Consider the following 22,343-nt stretch of genomic DNA (forward strand, 5'->3'; position numbering starts at 1 on the left):
CCCCTGGAGCCATCCCCTCTGCACGCTGCACCCCCCCCCCCAGCTTCCTCAGCCTGTGCTCACTGCAGAGCTGCTCCAGCCCTGGCAGCATCTTTGTGGCCTCCTCTGGCCTCTCTCCACAGCTCTGTGTCCTTCTCATGCTGGGGACAGCAGCACTGGAGGCAGGATTGGAGGTGAGGTCTGAGCAGAGCCAAGGGGCAGGATCCCCTCTCCTGCCCTGCTGCCCACACTGCTCGGGCAGCAGCCCAGGATATGATTCCCTGTATGAACCAGCGTGGACTTGGTGGAGGGGGGTGCCAGACAATGAGAAGAGAGACTGCTTGCAGAAAAGAAGTGGCAAAAGCCCGAGCTAAGGCACTATCCAATGATTTAAAAGATTGCTATAGAAACGCTTTGGAGCATTTGAAATGCAAAGCCCATTTCCAGCTCTGGTAGAGCAGAGGCACTCTGCCTGAGGAGAGCTGGGAAGGCTGAGTCCACAGAACTCTGCAGCCTCTGCGAGGAGCACTTCAGCAGAAGCGATGCAAGCTGGCCACAGTGACAGAGGTGTGACTCGTCCTGGAGAGAGCTCCTGCTTGGACGTCACGGGGAGGCGAGCAGAGCTCTGGTGTGTGTTAAGAGGGTGGTGGAGCCAGCTCTGCAGAGCCCAAGGCACACGAGAGTGCAGCTGCTGTGCTGAACGCAGGATGTGAGTGCGGCAGCCTGGGCTTAACCTGGCCCGAGCAGAGCCTGTGTCCGAGTCACAGTTTGAAGTGCTGCCTCTCTGCTCCGGGTTTAACCTGGCCGTGCCCAGGGAGGCCACGTGTGTTCTGGGGCAGGAGCGGGGACTGTCTTTTGCTGCAGTACGAGTGGAACAGTGCTGTCCTTTTGCTGTCTGTAGCTCGATGATGGAGCTTTGTGTGACAAGCACACCACTTTGTAGTCACAGGTAGGTAAAACGCTGCCTGTGGCAACAAGCAAGATTTTGACTTGTAAACTGAATCTCTTCATGATGCTCTGGGACACAGCAGGTAGGGCCCACTGAAGCAAGCCTTTTCCTCTCCCTCCTTCTCTTTTTACCAAGAAGTAACTCTGGACACGTGTGGTGTGCAGGGAGCTGTGCTGCAGTTTCACGTTTCAGGTGAGCTGCTTTCAAATAATGGAGTCCAGATTGCATCAGTTCATTTAAGCCCTGCTCTGCTATTGGTAGGGACAGCGTGGGCTCGGGGCCAAGCCCTGCCTGTGCTGCTGCCAGAGTCTGTATCAGATTTAAGGCACATGCTGCTGCAAGCTTTCATGGAGGCTGGGAAAAACCTCTTCACGCGGGGTTGGATTACAGCGCCGGGGCTCAAAACATCAGCCGCGACACCACCACCCAGCAGCCTGCCCAGCGCACGGCAGAGCAGCCTGCTGACTGCTCCTGGACCACAGATGGGTTGTGAATGCCTCTTTGTGTCTGGCTGGGTGAGAAATGAACTTTAACTGGAATGCAGCCGTGATCCCTGCGAGCGTGCAGATGCAGACAGCCAGCCAGCCGCTTAAACCCTCAGAATGAGCTGCTCGCAAGTCTGCGCTGCGAGGAGGCACATCCCTTAGATGAACTTGCAAGTGTTTGAGCAGTGGAGAGCCAGGTGCTGACTGCTGGATGCTGGAGCCCTTGGAGAGTTTGTAGGAGAACTTGTGGAAGCTTTTCTGTTCCGCCCTGGTGCTAGAGAAATGCCTTTTGGAGGGGACGCCTGCAGCCGCAGCACTCCGAGCGCGTAGCGACCTGTGGGTTCCCGAGCTCAGGATGTACAGCCCCTGGGCAACTCTGAATGTGTTCATGGTCTCCTTTCTGCAGCTGCTGCAAGGCTCGGACTATGGCAACGGCTCTGTGAAGGTAGGTGAGCTTCCTTTGCTGCCCTTGCTAACAGTGCAGCCCGGCAGGGTTTCACACGCAGAGGGTTTGTGGTGCTGTAGTTGTACAGGTCTTCAGCAGCCAGAGGAGGAAAACAACAGCTAAGGAACTGAAACCCAGGGTTGCTCCTTAGCATTTTGTGCCTTTCTCCTATTTATTATTAATTGCTCCTCTCTTCATTCTCAAGCTAAGTTTTTGGTTGTCAGTCATGAAGAACACAGGAGCAATGTAAAGGTAAAGGCAACTGCAAGGCAGAGCACTCAGAACGCTGCTGAGCAAACTCCTGCGCTTCAGGGATTGGTAACTGCAGGGTTGGGACCCCGGGACGGGAAAGTGGCCTCTAAACACAGGTGCTCAGCACTTGTTCCCTTGCGTGCAGAGACCAGAGAGAGACTTCCCTGGTGTTTGGGGAGGAGATGCTACCCAGGGCATCAAAATAAGCAGTGGCTACTAGTAACAGAGCACATTGCTTAGGAATTGACTTTTCTCCTCACTGCAAACCCAGTCTAAGCTGGAACCTCGTCTGGAGAGTAGGGCTGCTCAGGTCTGACTTCCCTGTGAGAACATCCAGGGCAGTCGCTGAGGAAAGTCAGGGCAGAAGCTGGGACAAGTTTCAGCACCTGCAGTGCATCCAAGCTGCTGAACTCGGGTGTGGTGCAGGGCACAGGGCTTGTGTCTCTGACACAGCACAGCAAGCCAGAGCTTTCCCTGCACTTCAGCAAGCCTCCTGCTTGCAAGAGAGAGCCACAGAGCAGGCTGTGAGCTGCACCGCAGGCTGACCTGTGTGAGAGCAGAAACGCTCAGCTGGGAGCTGAGCTGCAGGCTGCTGCTGCCAGCATGAGGCATCAGGAGTGCGAGCGATGTGTGCTGTGGGGTGACTGATGGCTGAGCCCTGTGCTTCAGCAGGCAGGGTTTGGAGGCGCTGGCACCAAAGTAAACTGTCTTCTGCCTTCAGGACAGGCCAGCCCCGGGCACAACTTCAGGCTGGGTGCAGAGTGGACTGAGAAAAGCTCAGAAGAAAGGGACTTGGGGGTGCTGGGTGCTGAGCAGCTCTCAGGAGCCAGCAGTGCCCTCCTGCAGCCCTGCAGGCAGCTGGGTGCTGGCTGCAGCCAGAAGAATGTGGGCAGCAGGGCAGGAGAGGGGATCCTGCTCCTTGGCTTTGCTTTGTTCAGACCTCACCTCCAATCTTGCCTCCAGTGCTGCTGTCCCCAGCATGGAGGACACGGAGCATGGAGAGAGGCCAGAGAGGCCACAAAGATGCTGCCAGGGCTGGAGCAGCTCTGCTGTGAGCACAGGCTGAGGCAGCTGGAGGGGTGCAGCCTGCAGAGCAGAAGGCTCCAGGGGCAGCTCAGAGCTGCTGCCAAGAGCTGAAGGCAGCCTGCAGGAAGGCTGCAGAGGGACTTGTGCTGAGGGGGTCTGCAGGCAGGCCAAGGGCAATGGTTTGGAGGTGAGGCAGAGCAGGGGGAGAGTGGAGCTGAGTGAGAAGCTGTTGAGTGTGAGGGTGCTGAGAGCCTGGCCCAGGCTGCCCAGGGAGGCTGTGGCTGCCTCCTTGCTGGGGGTGTTCTGGGCCAGGCTGGCTGCGGCCCTGAGGATATATGTGGATATACCTCACAAAAAGTCCTTCATGTTGTAGTGTTTATGGTACACAGAAGTAAGCCTACTCTGACCCTCCAGTTGAGTTTGCAGAGCAGAGACCTGCTGCACTGCGTTCCCCTGCCACCCCTCACTGCTCTTCAGGCCTTTTGGTCAGCAGCATTATTGGCTGGCTGAAAGCACAAGGGCAGGATGCAGGTAGTGCACAGTTACTGACAGCCAAGAAGGATTCAGCAGCAGTAACCTGCTCTCTCCCAGCTGTAGGAGTCCAGGTGGCTGAGTTCTGCCCACGGCAGTTTTAATCTGTTGATGGTTTCAGGCACTGGGTGGTGGCAGCTTGGTAACATGCAACAGAGTTTGGGGGGAGGAGCATTAAATACTCTCCTGTGACCCTTCCCCAAACGCCTCAGTGCAGTAAGAGCTAAAAAGCTTAAGTGCAAGCTGCTGTGATGCACAAGTGTCTCTGTTGTGCCTGGGTTTTCCCTGTGCCATCCTCTCCTGGGCACAGGAGCCCTTTCCTGCCATGCACACATCCAGACCAAGTGTGCCCTGCACACCAGGCACATCTGCTCCTTGCTCTCTCCACTCCCAGCAGGCCACCTGTGTGGCCTCACCTCCAGACCCAGGCTCTTGTCTCCTGTGCTCCCTGCGTGCCACCCTCTTCTGCCTTCTGGTCGTGTCTGACCATGGTCTCCCCCTTCCACCCTCTGCTCTCAGCTTCTTTGTCCCTGTGGTCACAACTGGCCAGAGTTCCTGATCCCAGTTCCTAGTTGTGGTCTCCTTAATGCTGTCAGCCTCCTGAGGCAGCTCTTGCCCTCTTCCATCACTGTTCATCTCCTCACCCTTCCGCAGGCAAATCCTGCAGCCTCCCTTCCCTGGCTGCCCAGCTCCTGTGGCCCGAGGGAGAGGAAGGGCAGGTCCTGTGCTCTCAGCCACGTAGGCTGGACCTGCCCCCGTGGGTGGTGTGGGGTTCAGCACAGACCCCATCTGCTGAGCACCAGGCTGCTGAGCATGCCAAAAGCTATGGCTTGTGTTTTGCTTTCCTCCCTGATGAGGCTGCAAGGTCTTCATCTCTGAGAATTTGAATCTCATTGCTCCCTGCCCTGTTCTGTCCCTTAAATTGTCAGTAACCTGCTAGGGACAACACAGGAGAGAGGGACAAGTGGTAGTGGCCAAGGTATGACAGACTTTTCTTTATGCAGAGGTCTTCTCCCCATGGTGAACCCTCCTTTGGTTGATTAGGACCCACAAGTGATGAACCTGAGGAGCATCACTGACCTAGAAATCTGCTGCCTGATCAGAAGACTGAGGGGTCAGCTGTGCCTAGCCTGGGAGGTAAACTGCTCTCTGGTGCCTACAGTCCTCTTCCACAGCCCAATCTCTTTTTCACTTGTTCTGTGCTAAGCATTGGTACAGCTTTGAGTAGTCATTTTTGCTCTAACAGGCCTTGGATTCAACGATCTCTCATTGCCACTCAGCTGGACAGAGGCAGAAGCCACTTCCCAAACCCTGCTGGGGCATGGCTGTCATCCATTGCTCAGAGTACAGCAGCACTTGCCTGTGACTCTCGGGTCTGGTACCAGCTAAGGGGAGAATGCCTTCCCTTTGGGAAGGCATGGGAATGCTGGAGAGCTATCACACCGTGAGCAGAAGGGATTGAGGAGTTCTTTGCCTCTCTGCCTTCTCAAAGCCATCTGCAGTTTGTCTGTACAACCAAAACAGAGCTCTCCAAAGAAGCTTAAACAGCAGAGGTGGATGTGAGCTTTTGTCTCAGTGACTACCACTGACCCTGATCTGCAGACAGACCTGCAGAGGTGCTTGGTACCTCACAGAATCATGGAATCAACCAGGTTGGGAGAGACCTCCAAGATCATCCAGTCCAATATATCCCCCAGCCCTATCCAGTCAACCAGACCATGGCACTAAGTGCCCCAGCCAGGCTTGACTTCAACACCTCCAGGGATGGTGACTCCACCACCTCCCTGGGCAGCCCATTCCAGTGCCAATCACTCTCTCTGCCAACAACTTCCTCCTAACATCCAGCTTCAACCTGCCCTGGCACAACTTGAGGCTGTCCCCCCTTGTTCTGCTGCTGGTTGCCTGGGAGCAGAGCCCAACCCCAGCTGGCTACAGCCTCCCTTCAGGTAGTTGTAGACAGCAATGAGGTCACCCCTGATCCTCCTTGAAGATGTTGCTCAATGCCTAGAAAAGAAAGATTCCAGCAGATCTTCTCTCCACTGAGGCATCTTCCTCAGAGGCAACTCCTAAGAGCACAGCAAACTGCTCAGCAGCTAGAACAGAAAACAGCTCTGAGGACTTCCTCTGTTTGAAAGGTTCCCATCCTCACACCCAGCTGCCTGTCGAAGTCAGCAAACTGCTTCAAATGGAGATTATGAAACTGTAGTAGTAGAGAAATGGTCAGACCTGTAACTGTACAAGGGTTTGGTCAGCCCAGCCCTGTCCCTGCTCTGATGACCGTCTCTGAAGGCAGGGCGAGCCAAACCCCTGCGTTCTGGGCAGGTGATTGTGCTTTCCTTCAGGAGTGGGAAGCGCCCAGGGCAGTGATGAGGAAAGCCAATTTGTTCTGGCTTATCTGTTAGGGCCTTGACAAGCTCCAGGGAAGCATAAGAGAACAGTTCTGTGCTGTTGCCGTGCTGTACTGCCTCTGTCCTTGGCTCTTACCAGAAAGGGAGCGCCTAAGACACAGCTGCTCTATCAACAGCACTTCTCACTCTTGAGAAGCAGCAAACAAATCTATCTGCTGTTCAGGCTGTAGTGCAGCCGCTCTCGTCGATCTGTGCTCACAAGGCAGCCAGGACAAGCCATCAGCTGGGCTCAGTGAGTGTGGCTCTGTTATGGGTGCCAGTGGTGCCTGCAGGCTCTGTTATGGGCGGCAGTGGTGCCTGCAGGCTCTGTTATGGGTGCCAGTGGTGCCTGCAGGCTCTGTTATGGGTGCCAGTGGTGCCTGCAGGCTCTGTTATGGGCGGCAGTGGTGCCTGCAGGCTCTGTTATGGGCGGCAGTGTTGGAACACCAACAAAGTTCTTTCTGCTTCAGCAGAATCATGCTGAGCACAGGGGGTTTGGCAATCCAGTGTGGGTGTTGGAAAGGGGTGACTACATCCAGAGCAGTGTGGACAGCAGGGCAGGAGAGGGGATTCTGCCCCTTGGCTCTGCTCTGCTCAGACCTCACCTCTAGTCCTGCCTCCACTGCTGCTGTCCCCAGCAGGGGGAGGACACAGAGCTGCTGGAGGGAGGCCAGGGGAGGCCACAAAGATGCTGCCAGGGCTGCAGCAGCTCTGCTGTGAGCACAGGCTGAGGGAGCTGGGGGGGTGCAGCCTGCAGAGGAGAAGGCTCCAGGCAGAGCTCAGAGCTGCTGCCAAGAGCTGAAGGCAGCCTGCAGGAAGGCTGCAGAGGGACTTGTGCTGAGGGGGTCTGCAGACAGGCCAAGGGCAATGGTTTGGAGGTGAGGCAGAGCAGGGGGAGAGTGGAGCTGAGCAAGAAGCTGTTGAGTGTGAGGGTGCTGAGAGCCTGGCCCAGGCTGCCCAGGGAGGCTGTGGCTGCCTCCTTGCTGGGGGTGTTCTGGGCCAGGCTGGAGGAGGCCCTGAGCAGCTGAGTGTGGCTGAGAGGTGTCCCTGCCCGTGGCAGAGTAGATGATCTCTGAGGTCCCTTCCAGCCGAAGCCATTCCATGGCTGCTGTCCCTGTCATGAGGCTGCCAGGAGGACTCGGTGTGAAGCAGGATGTCAGATGGGCAGGATGCTGAGTGAGTTTTGAGGGTCCATTGTGGGAGCTGGGGAGGGAATTGTGTGTGTTGGCCTGGAGTGCACAGAGGGTGCCCAGTGTGGCTGTACCAGATGCCAGGCTGCGTGCAGGGAACGTGCCACATGCAGGCACCTCTGCCCGCTCTGCAGTGTGACTCCTGCCAGGAGGCTTCCCTGAGCTGATAGGCAAATGTCAGTGAAGGAAAGTTCCAGTTCCAGGAAGAGGAGTGCATGTGACTGGGGTAACATGAGTTCAGCCAGGACTGGCAGTGCTTTGCTCTGGATCCTGGCCCGCCGCTGGGCTCGGCTCACACCCAGGCGTTTATGAAAGTGTCTTGGGGCGAGCCCAGAAACCAAGAACAGCAGGAACTGGAGGGACCCCCATGGGAAAACTATCTCAAGTGGTAAAATGACACCCAGGGGTCTGATTCCATTCACCTCTGCTGCTGAGCCATCCCAAAGCCCTCGTCCAGAGCCCCCAAAGGGAAGTGCCTGGGTGGAAGTGCTGGGCTGAAGGTTGGGCTGCATGGTCATGGAGGTCTCTTCCAATCAGTCATCTGTGGTTCTGTGACAGTCACAGTCTGGGCACTCTGGACTGGCCTAGGCTGGAAGGGACCCCAAGGATGATCTACTCCAACCTCCCCACCATGGGCAGGGACACCTCTCAACTAGACTCAGCTGGTAATTAAGCCTCCTGTCTTCAGTGGAAGCCAAGGAGACAGAGTCCTAAGGGAAGGAGTCTGGAGGGACCCTTTTATCACACAACATCAGAAGTGGAGCAGTCTAGAAGCTGCTTCTCCTCCGGTTCTGGGCCTTGCTCAGATCATCTTGGGGGTCTCTTCCAGCCTGGGTGATTCTGTGAGCCTGTGATTCTATGATGCATTGTCTGAGAGCCCTTCTGGCCAAAGAGTCAGAGACTCCTCCCTGGCCTCTCTGCTCATGCTCTCCTGTGCACTAAGCGGAGATGATGGTGATGCTTCTGGAGAAGATGAAGTCAGAGATTCACAGAATGGATTGGGCTGGAAGGGACCCCAAAGATCATCCAGTTCCAACCCGCTGCCATGGGCAGGGATACCTCCACCAGCCCAGGTTGCTCAAGGCCTCATCCAGCCTGGCCTTGAACACCTCCAGGGAACAGGCAGCCACAGCCTCCCTGGCCAACCTGTGCCAGTCTCTCACCACCCTCACTGCAAAGAATTTCTTCCTCCTCTCCAGTCTCAGTCTGCCCTCCTCCAGCTCCAATCCATTCCCTCTCATCCTGCCACTTCCAGCCCTTCTCCAAAGTCCCTTCCCAGCTCTCCTGCAGCCCCTTCAGGCACTGCCAGGCTGCTCTGAGGTCTCCCTGCAGCCTTCTCCAGGCTGAGCAGCCCCAACTCTCCCAGCCTGTCCCCACAAGGGAGCTTCTGCAGCCCTCTGAGCATCTCCATGGCCTCCTCTGGAGTCTCTCCAGCAGCTCCATGTCCCTCTTCTGCTGGGGGGAGCCCAGAGCTGGAGGCAGTGCTGCAGGTGAGGGCTCAGCAGAGCAGTGTCAGGGATGTGACTTCACCTCTCAGAAGTCCCTAGCTGGCAGCATTGAATTCTGCTGTTATTGGAGCTGTTGCAGTTCTCTCTCCTCAGAAGTGCAGTGCAGTGCTGATGGCAAACTGCTGTGTGTCAGACATGGAGGAGTGGAGCCCACACGTGAGATGGTTCCAGGGTGATGCAGTTTCTTGTTGCTAAGGCAGTAAGTGACAGCTGCAAGCCTGATGTGCTCCCCTGATGTGCTCCAGATGCAGAAGCTGCTCTCACCCTTTTGCCACCTGTTATGCAGGAGGCCCCAAGGTCCTCTCCTCTCTCCTCTTCTGTAATTCCAATGGTGAAAGTTGTCCAGAGGAGTTCCTGTTGCTGCAGAGGCTCCACAGGAGCTTGTCATCCTCACCAGCACAGTGGGTAAACAAGAGCTCCTCAGTCACCAAGGAGAGCCTCGTCCTGGTGTCCCGGTGGCAGAGCTGCCCTGTTCTGCTGCCAAGAGAGAGCGCAGCTGTTCCACAGAAACTCCCTGGCAGTGCCCTGGACGCAGCAGCTCGCAGCCTGTGTGCCGTGAGGCACAGCACAGCTGGCAGCTGGCCCGTGGCTGGGAGGCAAGGAACCAGAGGCTGTCCTCTAGCCAGGCAGCTGCCAGTGCTGCCCTGCAGCCACTCACAGCTCCTTCAGACCCTGCTGCAGTTGCACAGTCATAGAACGGCTCAGGTTGGAAGGGACCTCAAAGATGATGGAGTTCTGATGCCCCCTGTAGAGACAGCTTCCTCTACACCAGGTTGTTCATCCAGCCTGGCCTGCAGTCTGGCCTCCACAGCAGGAGACATCTACAGCCTCCCTGGGCAGCCTGTACCAGGCTCTCAGCACCCTCACACTCAACAGCTTCTTGCTCAGCTCCACTCTCCTCCTGCTCTGCCTCAGCTCCAAACCATTGCCCTTGGCCTGCCTGCAGACCTCCTCAGCACAAGTCCCTCTGCAGCCTTCCTGCAGGCTGCCCTCAGGTACTGAGGGCTCTGAGCTGCCCCTGAGCTTTCTCTTCTCTACCAGAAGTGCAGGGCTGTGTTGTGTGGTGGAGTCCCCGTGCCTGGAGGTGTTTAAGAGGAGTCTGCATGAGGCACTTAGTGCCATGGTTTAGTTAATTAGAAGGGTTAGGTGATAAGTTGGACTTGATGATATCAAAGGTCTTTTCCAGCCTGATTCGTTCTGTGCTTCTGTGTTCTACAGAACCTTCTTGTCTCACAGGTCCTCTGTAAGCTCTGGTTTGGAAGCCTGAGGTGCTGACTCAGAACATCTTCTCACTGCAAAGAGAAGCAGTTCTGTGGATGGTTAAGAGAGGCCCTGCCAGTGCTGGTCCTCCACTCGTGCTTTGCAAAGTCAAGGGGCTAGTTCCTGAGCAGGAGGGAACTTATCTGTGCTTCTTAAGGCAAATAAGTCCTGACACATCGACCTCGAGCTGAATTTCAGCTTTCCCAGATCAGCAAAATCCTGAGCAGCTTGTTTATAAAACCATCTGGAGGTGCAGGCAGTGGTGCTGAGTGTTGACACTCCCTGGGAGCTGAGATCGGCTTCCAGGCGCCACCACACAGGAGAGGTCTGGCAGCTCCCTCACCTGTGGTCAGCAGGCACCTCCAGCTGAGGCATGGCAGCAGCAGGGCATGTTCTGCATGGGCATGAAGGCAGAACGAGGAACTCCTTTGGAGGGAACTGCAGAGGGAATTCCGGGTCAGGGGAAGGTCATTACCAAACAGGAACTTGGCCCCTGTCTGAGGGTTAACATCTGTGTTGCTGCAAAACAACTGCACAGATGTGTTATGAACAAACAGCAGATGTGCTGGGGGCTGCTGCCAGAGCCCATCTGCACACCTGCCCCTCTGGCTCACCCTGTGCCCTTTTCTTGCCCAGTCCTGTACACAGCACCTGACTGCTGCTGCTTCTGCCTGCAGGCTGCTGTGCGCTCCATGCACAGCTCCCCATGCGCTCCATGCACAGCTCCCCATGCACCCCATGCACAGCTCCCCATGCACCCCATGCACAGCTCCCATGCACCCCGTGGCCAGCTCCCCATGCACCCTATGCACGGCTCCCTTTCACCCTATGCACAGCTGCCCATGCACTCCATGGACAGCTCCCCATGCACAGCTCCCTTGCACCCCATGCACAGCTCCCTTTCACCCTATGCACAGCTCCCCATGCACCCCATGCACAGCTCCCTTGCACCCCATGCACAGCTCCCTTTCACCCTATGCACAGCTCCCCATGCACCCCATGCACAGCTCCCTTGCACCCCATGCACAGCTCCCTTTCACCCTATGCACAGCTCCCCATGCACCCCATGCACAGCTCCCTTGCACCCCATGCACAGCTCCCCATGCACCCCATGGACAGCTCCCATGCACCCCATGCACAGCTCCCTATGCACCCCATGGACAGCTCCCTGTGCCTCAGCTTTGCCTTTCAGAGGTGATAGCCCAGGGCAGCTGAGCCCCTGGCAGAGCTGAGCTGGCACCGAGGCTGCAGGCAGCAGCTCTCTTCAGCCCAGGGCAACTGAGCCCCTGGCAGAGCTGAGCTGGCACCGGGGCTGCAGGCAGCAGCTCCCAGCAGCCCTGGTGAGTCAGTGGAAAGCAAGACTCAGTGCCTCCTGGCGGAGCAGCAGCCAGAGCAGAAAGCACTGCTGGGGCTGTTGTGCAACATCAGGTTTCTGTTCAACAGGTATTTTTAGAGCCCTTAACACCTTTAAACTGACTGGGTAGGACGTCACAGGGAATGCCTTCCGGTGGGAATGCACAGCTGGAAAATGCAGTAGCTGCTAACGCTGGGCTGAGGCTGCCCCTGAGGCCACCATGGCTGACGAGGGACACAGAGTGGGCAGTGGCAGCTGCAGCCTGTGCTTCGCAGCACACTGAATGTCCTGTGCATGGGCCCTTGTACTCAGGGCAGCTTCCAGCTGTGCCACCTGGCCCCGCCGTGGGGTCTCACGGCTAGCACAAGGCGGGTGGCACCTGAGGTGGGTTGCAGCAGAGGCAGAAGGATTGTAGTCGCCAGCTGCTGGCTCGCTGTCTGCAGGGGTGGTGGGATTCAGGCTGGCACATCTGGGCAGCTTAGGCAGGCAGCCACGGGGCTTCCACTCCCCAGTTCATGTGGGCACAGAGCCTGCAGCCCAGTTTACTGCTGGGACACCTCTGTGTGCTCCTGTTCTCCCAGGGACTCGGGACTGCCTCCCTGTGCAGCACTGGGGACAGGCTGTGAGGGTGCTGGCTCCCTGACCTCTTCTTCCCCTTGCAGAGGACATCTCTGTCAGCACTGGAGCGATCAGAGCAGCAGATCAGGAGAGCATCCAGCCTGGAAGAGCTGCTCCGTATCACCCACTCTGAGGACTGGAAGCTGTGGAAGTGCAGGCTGAAGCTCAAGAGCTTGGCCAGCTTGGACTCCCGGGCTGCATCGCACCGCTCCACCAGATTCGCTGCTGCCTTCTATGACATCGACACGCTGAAAGGTAGGGACAGCTCTGCTGAGCCCTGCTGCAGCACCGCCCAGCTGCGGCTGCTGTGCGAAGGGCCAGGGGCTCCTGGAGCCACAGAGCTGGGCCACAGACACGATCCAGGGCTGGAGCAGCTCTGCTGTGAGCACAGGCTGAGGGAGCTGGGGGGGTGCAGCCTGCAGAGGAGAAGGCTCCAGGGGCAGCTCAGAGCTGCCTGCCAAGAGCTGAAGGCAGCCTGCAGGAAGGATGCAGAGGGACTTGTGCTGAGGGGGGCTGCAGGCAGGCCAAGGGCAATGGTTTGGAGGTGAGGCAGAGCAGGGGGAGAGTGGAGCTGAGCAAGAAGCTGTTGAGTGTGAGGGTGCTGAGAGCCTGGCCCAGGCTGCCCAGGGAGGCTGTGGCTGCCTCCTTGCTGGGGGTGTTCTGGGCCAGGCTGGCTGAGGCCCTGAGCAGCTGAGTGTGGCTGAGAGGTGTCCCTGGGCACAATGGGGAGCTTGGAGCAGTGGAGCTCTGAGCTCCCTTTCCAACCTGAGCCACTCTGCGATTCTCAGTACACCCACACTGGAAACCACCCCAGGGCATGCATGGGAAGTGACTGTGCCCGAATAAGTGTCAGGCAACAGCTGGAGCAGACCTCCCCATCTGGTGCCAGTCAGGTTTGCTGTTCTCTGTACTCTCCAAAGGGAAGCTGTGTCTTGTATGGATTTGTCACTCCACAGAAATGAGGGGAAGGACAGGTTGGGATGAGTGCCCCAGGGGCAGTCAGCTGCTGGATCTCAGAATTTGCCCTCAGGCAGACACAAAGGAGCTTTGCTGCCAGCAGAGAAATCCCTTTTGTGATTAGCTGTACCCTGATAGAAAGCAGTGCAGCAGCAGCAGCGTCTGGGTGGGGATTCCAGAGCAAGGAGCTGGTGCCTAACTGCCTCCTGCTTGAGCAAGTGTCTCCAGAGAGGTCAGCTCACTCTCCTGAGCTACCTTGGCTCTGCAGTGTGCTGGGCAGATTTGTCTCCAAGAGCAGTTCTGGAGTGCTGGCAAATTGCTTCACCAGGCTGGAGCTCTCTGCAGTTGACACTTGTAGGATTGGCAGAGGTGCCTCGGGGGGCCTCTTGGAAAACTGGGGACAGGCTTGAGCAGGGCCTGTTGTGACAGGACAAGGGGTGGTGGTCTGCAGCCAGAAGAGGGAGATCTGGATGGCAGTGTCAGAGCTCTCTCCCCCGGGTCAGTCCCTGCATTCCTCCTCCTCGCGGAAGGCGACAGATTGCTCTGACAGAAATTCCTGCTCTGCAAAGCCGAGTGCTGGAAGGGTGCCCCAGTGCTCCCAAGAGGCAAACCAGGCCTGAGGGCACATTCCTCTCTTCAGCTTGACCCCACCAGTGGTGGTGCTGAGGTGTGAGAGTGTTTGTGTTGGATTTTGCTAGGCCCTTTGGAAGCAGCACTCCCTGGCTGGCACCCAGGAGGAGCATTAATGCCCCTGACCAGGATCTGGTAATCATTAATGTGCCTCTGCAGCCAGCCTCAGCCTCTGCTACTCTGCAGTGGGGTGCACCCCAAGAGAGGATGAAGTGACCCAAAGAGGTCTGCCTTGGAGCAAGGCAGAAGAGGCTGTGGGCCAGCTTTGTCAGGCAGACACCACCAAGCTGACTCTCAGCAGCAGTCCCACTGGAATTAGACACTTTGGTCATCCCCACTGCAATCTGAAGGCAGAGATGTGGCAGTTACCTCTGCCAGGGCAGCTGCTCAAAGTCTGCACTCAGGCTCTTGCTGGTCTTTACAGCCATCCCTGGCAGTGCAGCTGGGTCCCAGTGGTGCAAGTGGGTCCCAGAGGTGCAAGTGGGTCCCTGTGGTGCAGGTGGGTTCCAGGCAGTGCAGCTGGATCCCAGGCAGTGCAGCTGGGTTTCAGGCAGTGCAGCTGGATCTCAGGCAGTGCAGCTGGATCCCAGGCAGTGCAGCTGGGTTTCAGGCAGTGCAGCTGGATCCCAGGCAGTGCAGCTGGGTTTCAGGCAGTGCAGCTGGATCCCAGGCAGTGCAGCTGGGTTTCAGGCAGTGCAGCTGGATCCCAGGCAGTGCAGCTGCCTGCCAGCACTTCATGTTAGTTCATGAATGCTTCTCTCTCAGCAGTCAGAGGCTGAGGTTTGCTGTGCTGTTCCTAAGCGGTTGTGCTTTCTGCAGTCATAGATGAGGAGTGGCAGAAGACCCAATGTGTGCCCAGGGAAACCTGCGTGGAGGTGGCCAAGGAGCTGGGCACAACCACCAACAAGTTCTTCAAGCCTCCCTGCGTGACTGTGTTCAGGTGTGGGGGCTGCTGCAACGAGGAGAGCCTGAGCTGCGCCAACACCAGCACCACCTACGTCTCCAAAACGGTAAGGCAGGCAGCCCCCGCTGCCCTCTGCCCTGCCTGGCCGCGGAGGGAGGGGAAGGAGGATGCCTGGTGTCTGAGGTGCTGCTGCGACAGCCCTGTCTGCACCGCCGTGACGACCAGCAGGAGGGATTCCCCAGCCGTGCAGAGCGAAGGCAGACAGGAGCAGCACCAGCCCTTGCCTGCATGGCTCTAGATGGGCAGGGAGGGAGACCCAGACCCTGGGAAAGTGCTGCAGGCTCACATGTTGCTAAGCAGTTTATGGAGCTCTGCCTGAGGAGGAGAGGCTGAGAGCCCTGCGGCTGTTTGGCCTGCAGAAGAGAAGGCTGAGAGGGGACCCATCGATGTCTGTAAGTATCTGAGGGCTGGGGCTCAGGAAGAAGGAACAGGGACAGACTCTGCTCACCTGTGCCCTGAGATAGGACAAGGGGCAAGGGATGGAAAACTGCAGCACAGGAGGTGCCACCTCAACATGAGGAGGAACTTTGTTTACTGTAAGGATCGTGGAGCCCTGGCACAGGCTGCCCAGGTGGTGGGGGCTCCTTCTCTGAAACCTTCCCAGCCCTGTCTGGACTCTCTGATCTGCTCTGGCAGAGAGGCTGGCCTCAAAGAGCTCCAGAGGTCCCTCACAACCCCTAACATACTGTGAGCCCACGATTCCTTCTTTAATGTCCTGCTACTTGGGCTTGGAGCCTCTCGGGAGCATTGGCTCCTGGGAATCTTCTGCAGCAAAGGACTGAGACGCTCCAGGAACCGTTGCTGTCTGAGGGCAGAGGTCCAGGAGCTGCATTTCCCAAGCTGCCATGGGTGCCAGAGGCTGGGTGGCACTTTCAGGTGTCAGCCTGAAGGCGAGGTGTTCCCGGCAGGAAAAGCCAGATGTTCTCCAGGTGAATGCCTCGGGATAGCAACGCCTGAAGTGACAGGGATAAAAAGGCTTAAACCAGTAGTCACTTGGAGCTTAGGTGCAGCAGGAGACACAGACCAGAGCTGGGGTGAGCAGTGCCGACTGAGTGGAAAGGCAGCAGCCAGAGAGCCTCTTCCTGCAGACTGCCTCTAGTGCCTGTGCACGGAGATGTTCTTCTCCAGGGGCTGCTCAGCTCCTGCCACGGGTGAAGCCATCTCTGCCCATACCCACAGGGCACAGCAGCCTGCTCCTCCAGTCTTCTTCTGCATCCCTCCTTAGACACTCCTCACTGAATGAGCAGAAAGCCTGAAGGCAGCTGTTTTGCAAAGGAGACTGAACTCCTCCTGGGGAGTAGGTTCAGTTCCCTTCTGTGTTTGTCTCAGGTTTGCTGGAATGCAATTCCAGTGGGTCTGGCTGTGCTGGAATACAGCTGGAGTAAAACAAACCAGGGCCCGTCCTGCTTGCATCAGTGTCCTTTAATTGCTGTGACTGAGAAAGGAGTTAGGAGCTGTTGGCCACACACAGAAGACATCTGATCAGCTCGGGTCAGCCTGAGAAGAGTTTGTTTGTTATGGGTTTGGAGATGGAGTTCATAAGTGTGTTGAAAGGCTGCAGTTTTGCAGAGTGCAACATTCCCTGAGCACCCCTCCAATGAAGCACTGACCCCACAGCCCCCAGCTACCTTCCACTGCTGGCTCCAGCACCCTCAGGCCAGCTCTGCTCCTCTGAAGCCAGTGGCCTGGCTCCCTGGCACAGAGCTTCTGCTTTGCTCCTTGGCACTGATCTGCTCCGGGCAGCTCCCAGCACCTGAAGCCAGCCACTGCCACATCCCAGTGTCCTGTCCAGCTGCCTGGCCTGGCAACGTTTCTCAGCCCCTGCCCGTGGCCATGGCACTCAGCCGAGGCATGCTGGCACAGGGGCTGGTCTGGCAGGGCAGGTGCAGCAGCTCCCACAGGCAGCTGCGCTGTGCCCAACGGCCTGGGCGCACTGCGGCTGTGCTGCTTGGCTCCCCGGCCCCTCCCTGCAGGGGCCCAGCTGAAGCAGAATGAACTCTGCTCTGTCTACTCCTGTTCCTGCCCTGTCTGAGGAGGCTGTGGGGGTTAGGTTAGGCTCCTGAAGCTGTGTGCTTTGCTTACAGCCTGGCACAGTCAAACTGCTCTTGTGAGGTTCAGCTGATTAGGACTGGGAACCAAGCTCCCCACACCTCTATCTTTTCCATTTGGCCCTAGCATGCAGAATAGGCTTTTGAGTGTTTCCAAGTGATTTTGAATGTTCCTGGGTGTTTAATAAGTGCTGACACAGCACTGGGAATGGCATTCCAGCAAGCTCCTACCTTGGTGGGCATTGCTTGTGCTTCTCTTCGCCTGCTGGTTCTTACCTACAGTGAGCGTCTCGAAGAGAGTGTGGCAAAGAATAGGAGGCTCTGGTTTAAAACTGAATGTGTGACACAACCTGACAAATGTTACTTCACCCCCCCCAGCTCTTTGAGATCTCAGTTCCCCTGACAAGTGTTCCTGAGCCCGTGCCAATCAAAGTTGCCAACCACACAGACTGCAAGTGCCTGCCGAGCAGCCAGCGCCATCAGTACACCATCATCCGGAGGTCTGTCCAGTACCCAGAAGAGGATGGGTGAGTGCCCTCCTTGGCAGGCTGTGCACAGGCTCTGCATGCCCGGGGTGCAAATCACCCTCTGACCTGAGCATTACAAAGGTCCCTTCCCTGTCTCTTATCCCAGCAGTGTTGCCAAATGACATCACTCAGGGTTTGAAAGCTTCAGCTACCCCTGGTGAACCGGGAGTGGGCACCAGAGGCCAAGAAGCATATGGCTAGCTCAGCTCCATCTGGAGTTACTGGGACACTGGGGGCCTCAGAGTGCCCACCCCAGCACTGTGTCCCACTGCAGCTGTTGGGGTATACCTGCATGCATCTTCCCAGTGTGAGCAGCTCTGCCCTGCGTTGTTTAGCCAAGGTGCACACAGTGCTGTGCTCAGGCTAAATCCCTGTGCCAGCTCTCATGGCACTCTGGCTCCCAGGCAGTGTGAGCCATGGCTAAAGCCCTGTGCCAGCTCTCGTGGCACTCTGGCTCCCAGGCAGTATGAGCCATGGCTAAAGCCCTGTGCCAGCTCTCGTGGCACTCTGGCTCCCAGGCAGCCATTCAGGCTCAGGGCAGCAGTGACAGACCTGGCACAGACCTGGGCTCACCTCGCCGTGACTGCATTCATGCCCCTGGGTCTCAGAGCCCTCTTTCCTTTCCTTTTCCCTTCCTCCAGGTGCCCCTTTACCGACAAGCTTTGCCACAGTGGCTGGATCTGGGACAGTGACAGGTGTGAGTGTGTGGTGGATGTGCAGCAGCCCAGCCAGCGAGAAGGTAAAGCTAAATGACCCAGGGAGCCCTTAGCTGGCTGCTTCCAGGCTGCTGGTGGTGCAGTTTGGTTCTGTCCCACCTTTCCTTTGAGAGAGAGATAGTTTGGGGCCCACGTCCCTAGGCAGACTTGGCTTATGGTGCAGGAACTGACCTGAAACCAGACTCCCTGTCTGCTTCTCCCCACCCCAGGGGATATGCTTGGGCATTTTACTTCTGCTGGGCTGGGGGGCCCATGGCAGGGGACTTGCAACTGGATGATCTTCAAGGTCCCTTCCAACCCAACCCATTCTGTGACTCTCACCAGATGAGTGCCTCTGCTCTCCAGGTTCGGTAGCTAAGCTGGGGTTGGACTTTTGGCTGAAGGAAGGGTTAGTGCTGTGTACTTCAGAGCAAATCGAGGCCTGAGAGAGGCCACAGTCCTCTCAACCCTTGGCTGTTTTAACATCAGCTTGAAGCTTTTCAGCCTGTGGTTTGCTGAGTTAGAGCTCTTGCTGACAGGCATTCAGCACTCCCTCAGATAAAATGCCCCTCTCTGAGGTGCTCTGTGTTTGGCACTGCCTGGAGCAGAAGGGCTTAAGATCTGTGTGAGGAACAAAGTGAGAGTGAAACATTGGACACCACTTCTCACACACCACGGAAGGGGCTTGTCTGCTAAGGATCTGGGGCTGATTCCTTCCTGCCTCCCAGTGAGGCTGGGCTCTTGTTCTGTCCAGCATGGAGTAAATAAGAATGAAGGTTTCTTCCCAGCAATGGGCAAGCCCTTCCTGGCCACCAAAGGCTGAGGCTGCAGAGGTCACAGCTGCAGGTTACAGTCCACATTCCTCAGGGTAAATCCAAGAGCTAATTGCAAAGCTGCAGGAAATGACCTTCCCATGACACATTATATGCTGTGACCTTTAACCGGGGATGTGCCACTAGCATTTTAATAACACTTTCCTCAGAAGTGTTCCCTTTCTGCCAGGCTTTGGCTCATCTTCTCCTCCAGCTGTGTCCTTTGGGGCAGATACATGAGATAGGAGACTGAGGTCACCTGCAGGGGTCCTGCTGCTCAAGCTCACTCTTTTCTTCTTCATTTCACTGAGGAGTGTGCAGCTGCTCCTGAGGGAAGCACTCCCTCAGCTCACACCTTGCTACCCTTGGTTCTGCCCCCACACTAATGAGGTGCATTGTGCAGTGAGTGTGACAGCTTGTGTGGATGTGCTTTCTGTGTCTCTCCTTTCTGAGATGTTCCTTCTAAAACCTACTGTCCATCAAAGATTTGTGCATTCCAAAACCTAACACTGAGCTGTTCTCAGATCCAGACTCCCAAAGTGTTTGTATAGCCCACAAGAGAGTAGGCTTAGAGCAAGGGAAGCAATTAGCCCAATCCCCTCAAGTGCTTTCCAGAAACTCCTGAGGACTAGAGTTGGGCAGAGATGTGTGAGAGGCTGCAAAGCAAGAGCAGCCCTTCAGGAGCAGCACTCAGACATGCAGAGCTTACAGGCTGCAGAGCTGGGCTGAGGAGAATCTCAGGAGGTCCAACAAGGCAAAGTCCTGGGCCTAGTTCTGGGCAGCCCTTGATACTAGTCCAGGCTTGGGGTGTGCAGCCTGCAGCAGAGGAGGCTCAAGGCAGAGCTCATTGCTGTCTGCAGCTGCCTGCAGGGAGGCTGTAGCCAGGTGGGGTTGGGCTCTGCTGCCAGGCAGCCAGCAACAGAAGAAGAGGACAGAGGCTCAAGCTGTGCCAGGGCAGGTCTAGGGTGGATGTTAGGAGGAAGTTCCTGGCAGAGAGAGTGATTGGCACTGAAATGGGCTGCCCAGGGAGGTGGTGGAGTGGCTGTGGCTGGAGGTGTTGCAGCCAAGCCTGGCTGGGGCACTGAGTGCCATGGTCTGGTTGGTTGGGCAGGGCTGGGTGCTAGGTTGGGCTGGGGGAGCTTGGAGCTCTCTGCCAGCCTGCCTGGTTCTATGATTCTATGTGAGAGCAGCTCTGCAGAAAGGGACTTGGGGGTGCTGGTGGGTGAGAAGCTGGACAGCAGCCAGCCCAGAACGATGTGGACCTGATGGAGCAGGCCCAGAGGAGTGCCATGAAAACAAGGGGGGCTGGAGCAGCTCTGCTGTGGGGACAGGCTGAGGGAGCTGAGGGAGTTCCCTTCCAAGGCAAAGCATTCTCTGGTTCTGACTCTGTTGCAGAGCTCCCACCCCTGGCTGAGCTGGCCATGTGTGGACAGCACATGGAGTTTGATGAAGAGAACTGTGAATGTGTCTGCAGACAGAAGTGTCCCACGGATTTCTTCCAGAGTAGGGAGAACTGCAGCTGCTATCTGTGCCGGGAGAGCCAGGAGAGCTGTGCTCTCAGGCACAAGATATTTCACCCCGAGACCTGCAGGTAAGTGGCCTCCTCCTTCAGTGGCTGTGCTGCAGCAGCCCAGGTGGCTTGCAGAGATGCTGGAGCTGCAGCTGCTGCACTGGCTGGGAGGTGCTCTTGGAATCAGATAGCTGCTGGAGGGAGGAAGAAAAGGCAGCAGGGGCAGCAGAGCCCTGTCCTGTCCTGTCCTGTCCTGGGGGTGTTGGCACGGCCAAACGCTGTCTGCAGAGAGCTGCAGCGCTCAGAGGTGAGAGGCTGAGCAGTGTGGCAGTGCAGAGCTGCTGTATTGCAGTGCTGCTTTAACTTTGGTCTCCTCTGTCAAACAGCTGTGAGGACAAATGTCCCTCACAACCCAGAACGTGCCCAGCTGCCAGACCAGCATGCCCCAGGCACTGCCGCTGTCCGAAGGAGAAGAGAGGTTCTCACGGGTCCCAGAGCAAGGAAACTCCTTGACTGAGCTTCCCCAGCCTTCCACATCCGCTGCTTTGCAAAGTAGCTGCCACTGACTCTCAAACAGTAGCAAACAGGAACCTCTTCACAGCAAGAGCAGAAGAATGAATTCAGGCTGCATTTATTTATGACTCACTAACTGCAGGGCAGTCCTCTGGGACCCTGCTAACTGCTCTCTGAGAGGCTCCAGGACTCACAACTACTGCAACAAAGAGTGGACAGAGCCACCACAGCCTTCTAAAAGGTGGAGCTGGCACCTTGGTGGCAGTCACAGTCCCCAGAAGGCCTATCAGAAATTGGCAGGAGTTGATCTCAGTCTCCCAGTCCTTGGCTAAAGCAGCTCATGGGTGGAAGCTCCCCAGCAATGCCACGTAGAGGACTGGGCAGGGTCAGCACCGACTGCTCTGATCTCCTGCCCAGCTCCCTCCACCAGCACCTGAAGATCCTTGTACAGCTGCTGTCAGATGTGCCATATTTAAGTGTACATAGGAAAATAAAGGCATCAGTCATTCAAGTGGGTTTGCTTCTCCTCTCTTATTTTAAACTGCCCAACAAAGAAACCAAGTAAACCCCCAGAGCCACTGGCACTGGCTCCTGCCCAAGCCCAGGCCCAAACCAGGCTCCTTGCTTCACCAGTCTGAGCACAGATGAATTCTTTCTCCACACTGCTCTCCAGCCATGTGCCATTTATCTCCTTGTTCCTGCTGCAGTGTGCTCCTCTCCCTAAGGGGTGGCAGCCACACGAGTGCTCACTCCTCAGAGCCCCCTTCACTACCAGGTGATTTTCCTTCCAGCCCAGCAGGCTATGCCAGCAGCTTTGCACTGAAGTTGTGCTCAGCAGCCTGAGGGCTTAGTACCAGTGTGATACCCAACCTGAGCACAAGGACAGCCTCCAGCTCTGTGCCAGGCCAGATGAAACATTGTGAGCAAAGCCCTGCCCTGCAGTGGCAACCCTGAAGCCTGGATGCTTTTGTGTCCCCTGGGGAGCAGCCCTGAAGCCTGGAGGCTTTTGTGTCCCCTGGGGAGCAGCCCTGATGCCTGGATGCTTTTGTGTCCCCTGGGGAGCAGCCCTGATGCCTGGAGGCTTTTGTGTCCCCTGGGGAGCAGCCCTGATGCCTGAATGCTTTTGTGTCCCCTGGGGAGCAGCCCTGATGCCTGGATGCTTTTGTGTCCCCTGGGGAGCAGCCCTGATGCCTGGAGGCTTTTGTGTCCCCTGGGGAGCAGCCCTGAAGCCTGGAGGCTTTTGTGTCCCCTGGGGAGCAGCCCTGATGCCTGGAGGCTTTTGTGTCCCCTGGGGAGCAGCCCTGATGCCTGGATGCTTTTGTCTGCTCTGGGGAATTCTCCAGTTCTCCACTGCACTGTGAAGGAAGGGAATGGAGCAAACTAAGCAACTGCTGCAAGCAGGACCTGCAAGCAGGACACAAGAGGTGGGTGCCTTCTGCCTGGGAAAGGCCTTTGGGGTTTGGCCCTGGCTGACTGCTCTGAGCTCTTCCTGAGCTGCCTGGGATCCAGGTCTGTGCAAAGCCACTGGCAGGCTGTCCTTGTTACCTGTGCTGGCAGCTGGCCTGGAACCCTCCCCCCAAAATACACAGCCTGACCTGTGAATGGGCTGGGTGGAGGCCCTGCAGCAGGGTTACTGCTGGTCTGTACCGGGCTCACCTGCTGAGGAACTGTCATGCAGTGGGCAGGGAGGCAAATGTGACCCC

At 57.0% G+C, this 22,343-nt stretch overlaps 1 protein-coding gene across 2 annotated transcripts; it reads left to right on the top strand.

Moving 5' to 3' along the window:
• Positions 1–1,073: 1,073 nt before the first annotated feature.
• VEGFD (vascular endothelial growth factor D) lies at positions 1,074–21,151 on the top strand. 2 transcript variants are annotated; one of them, XM_064152195.1, is made up of 8 exons: positions 1,815–1,858; positions 4,672–4,804; positions 12,029–12,239; positions 14,391–14,581; positions 16,962–17,110; positions 17,752–17,849; positions 20,013–20,208; positions 20,514–21,151. In XM_064152195.1, the coding sequence occupies exons 2-8, from the start codon at positions 4,724–4,726 to the stop codon at positions 20,638–20,640; spliced, it is 1,053 nt and encodes a 350-aa protein (XP_064008265.1). In that variant the 5' UTR covers positions 1,815–1,858; positions 4,672–4,723; the 3' UTR covers positions 20,641–21,151. The 2 variants fall into 2 exon arrangements, with proteins under 2 accessions (XP_064008263.1, XP_064008265.1); XM_064152193.1 differs by lacking the exon at positions 4,672–4,804 and having other exon boundaries at positions 1,074–1,858.
• Positions 21,152–22,343: the final 1,192 nt, after the last annotated feature.

The sequence above is a fragment of the Pogoniulus pusillus genome, chromosome 12 (assembly GCF_015220805.1).
Source record: "Pogoniulus pusillus isolate bPogPus1 chromosome 12, bPogPus1.pri, whole genome shotgun sequence".
NCBI classification, from domain to species: Eukaryota; Metazoa; Chordata; class Aves; order Piciformes; family Lybiidae; genus Pogoniulus; species Pogoniulus pusillus.

What these genes read in the sequence shown, in the direction of transcription:
- VEGFD (XM_064152193.1), top strand. Translation starts at nt 1,769, where the DNA reads ATGTACAGCCCCTGGGCAACTCTGAATGTGTTCATGGTCTCCTTTCTG. An exon ending in TGACATCGACACGCTGAAAG is followed by an intron (nt 12,240 to 14,390) that starts GTAGGGACAGCT and finishes TGCTTTCTGCAG; the next exon opens with TCATAGATGAGGAGTGGCAG. An exon ending in TTTCACCCCGAGACCTGCAG is followed by an intron (nt 20,209 to 20,513) that starts GTAAGTGGCCTC and finishes TCTGTCAAACAG; the next exon opens with CTGTGAGGACAAATGTCCCT.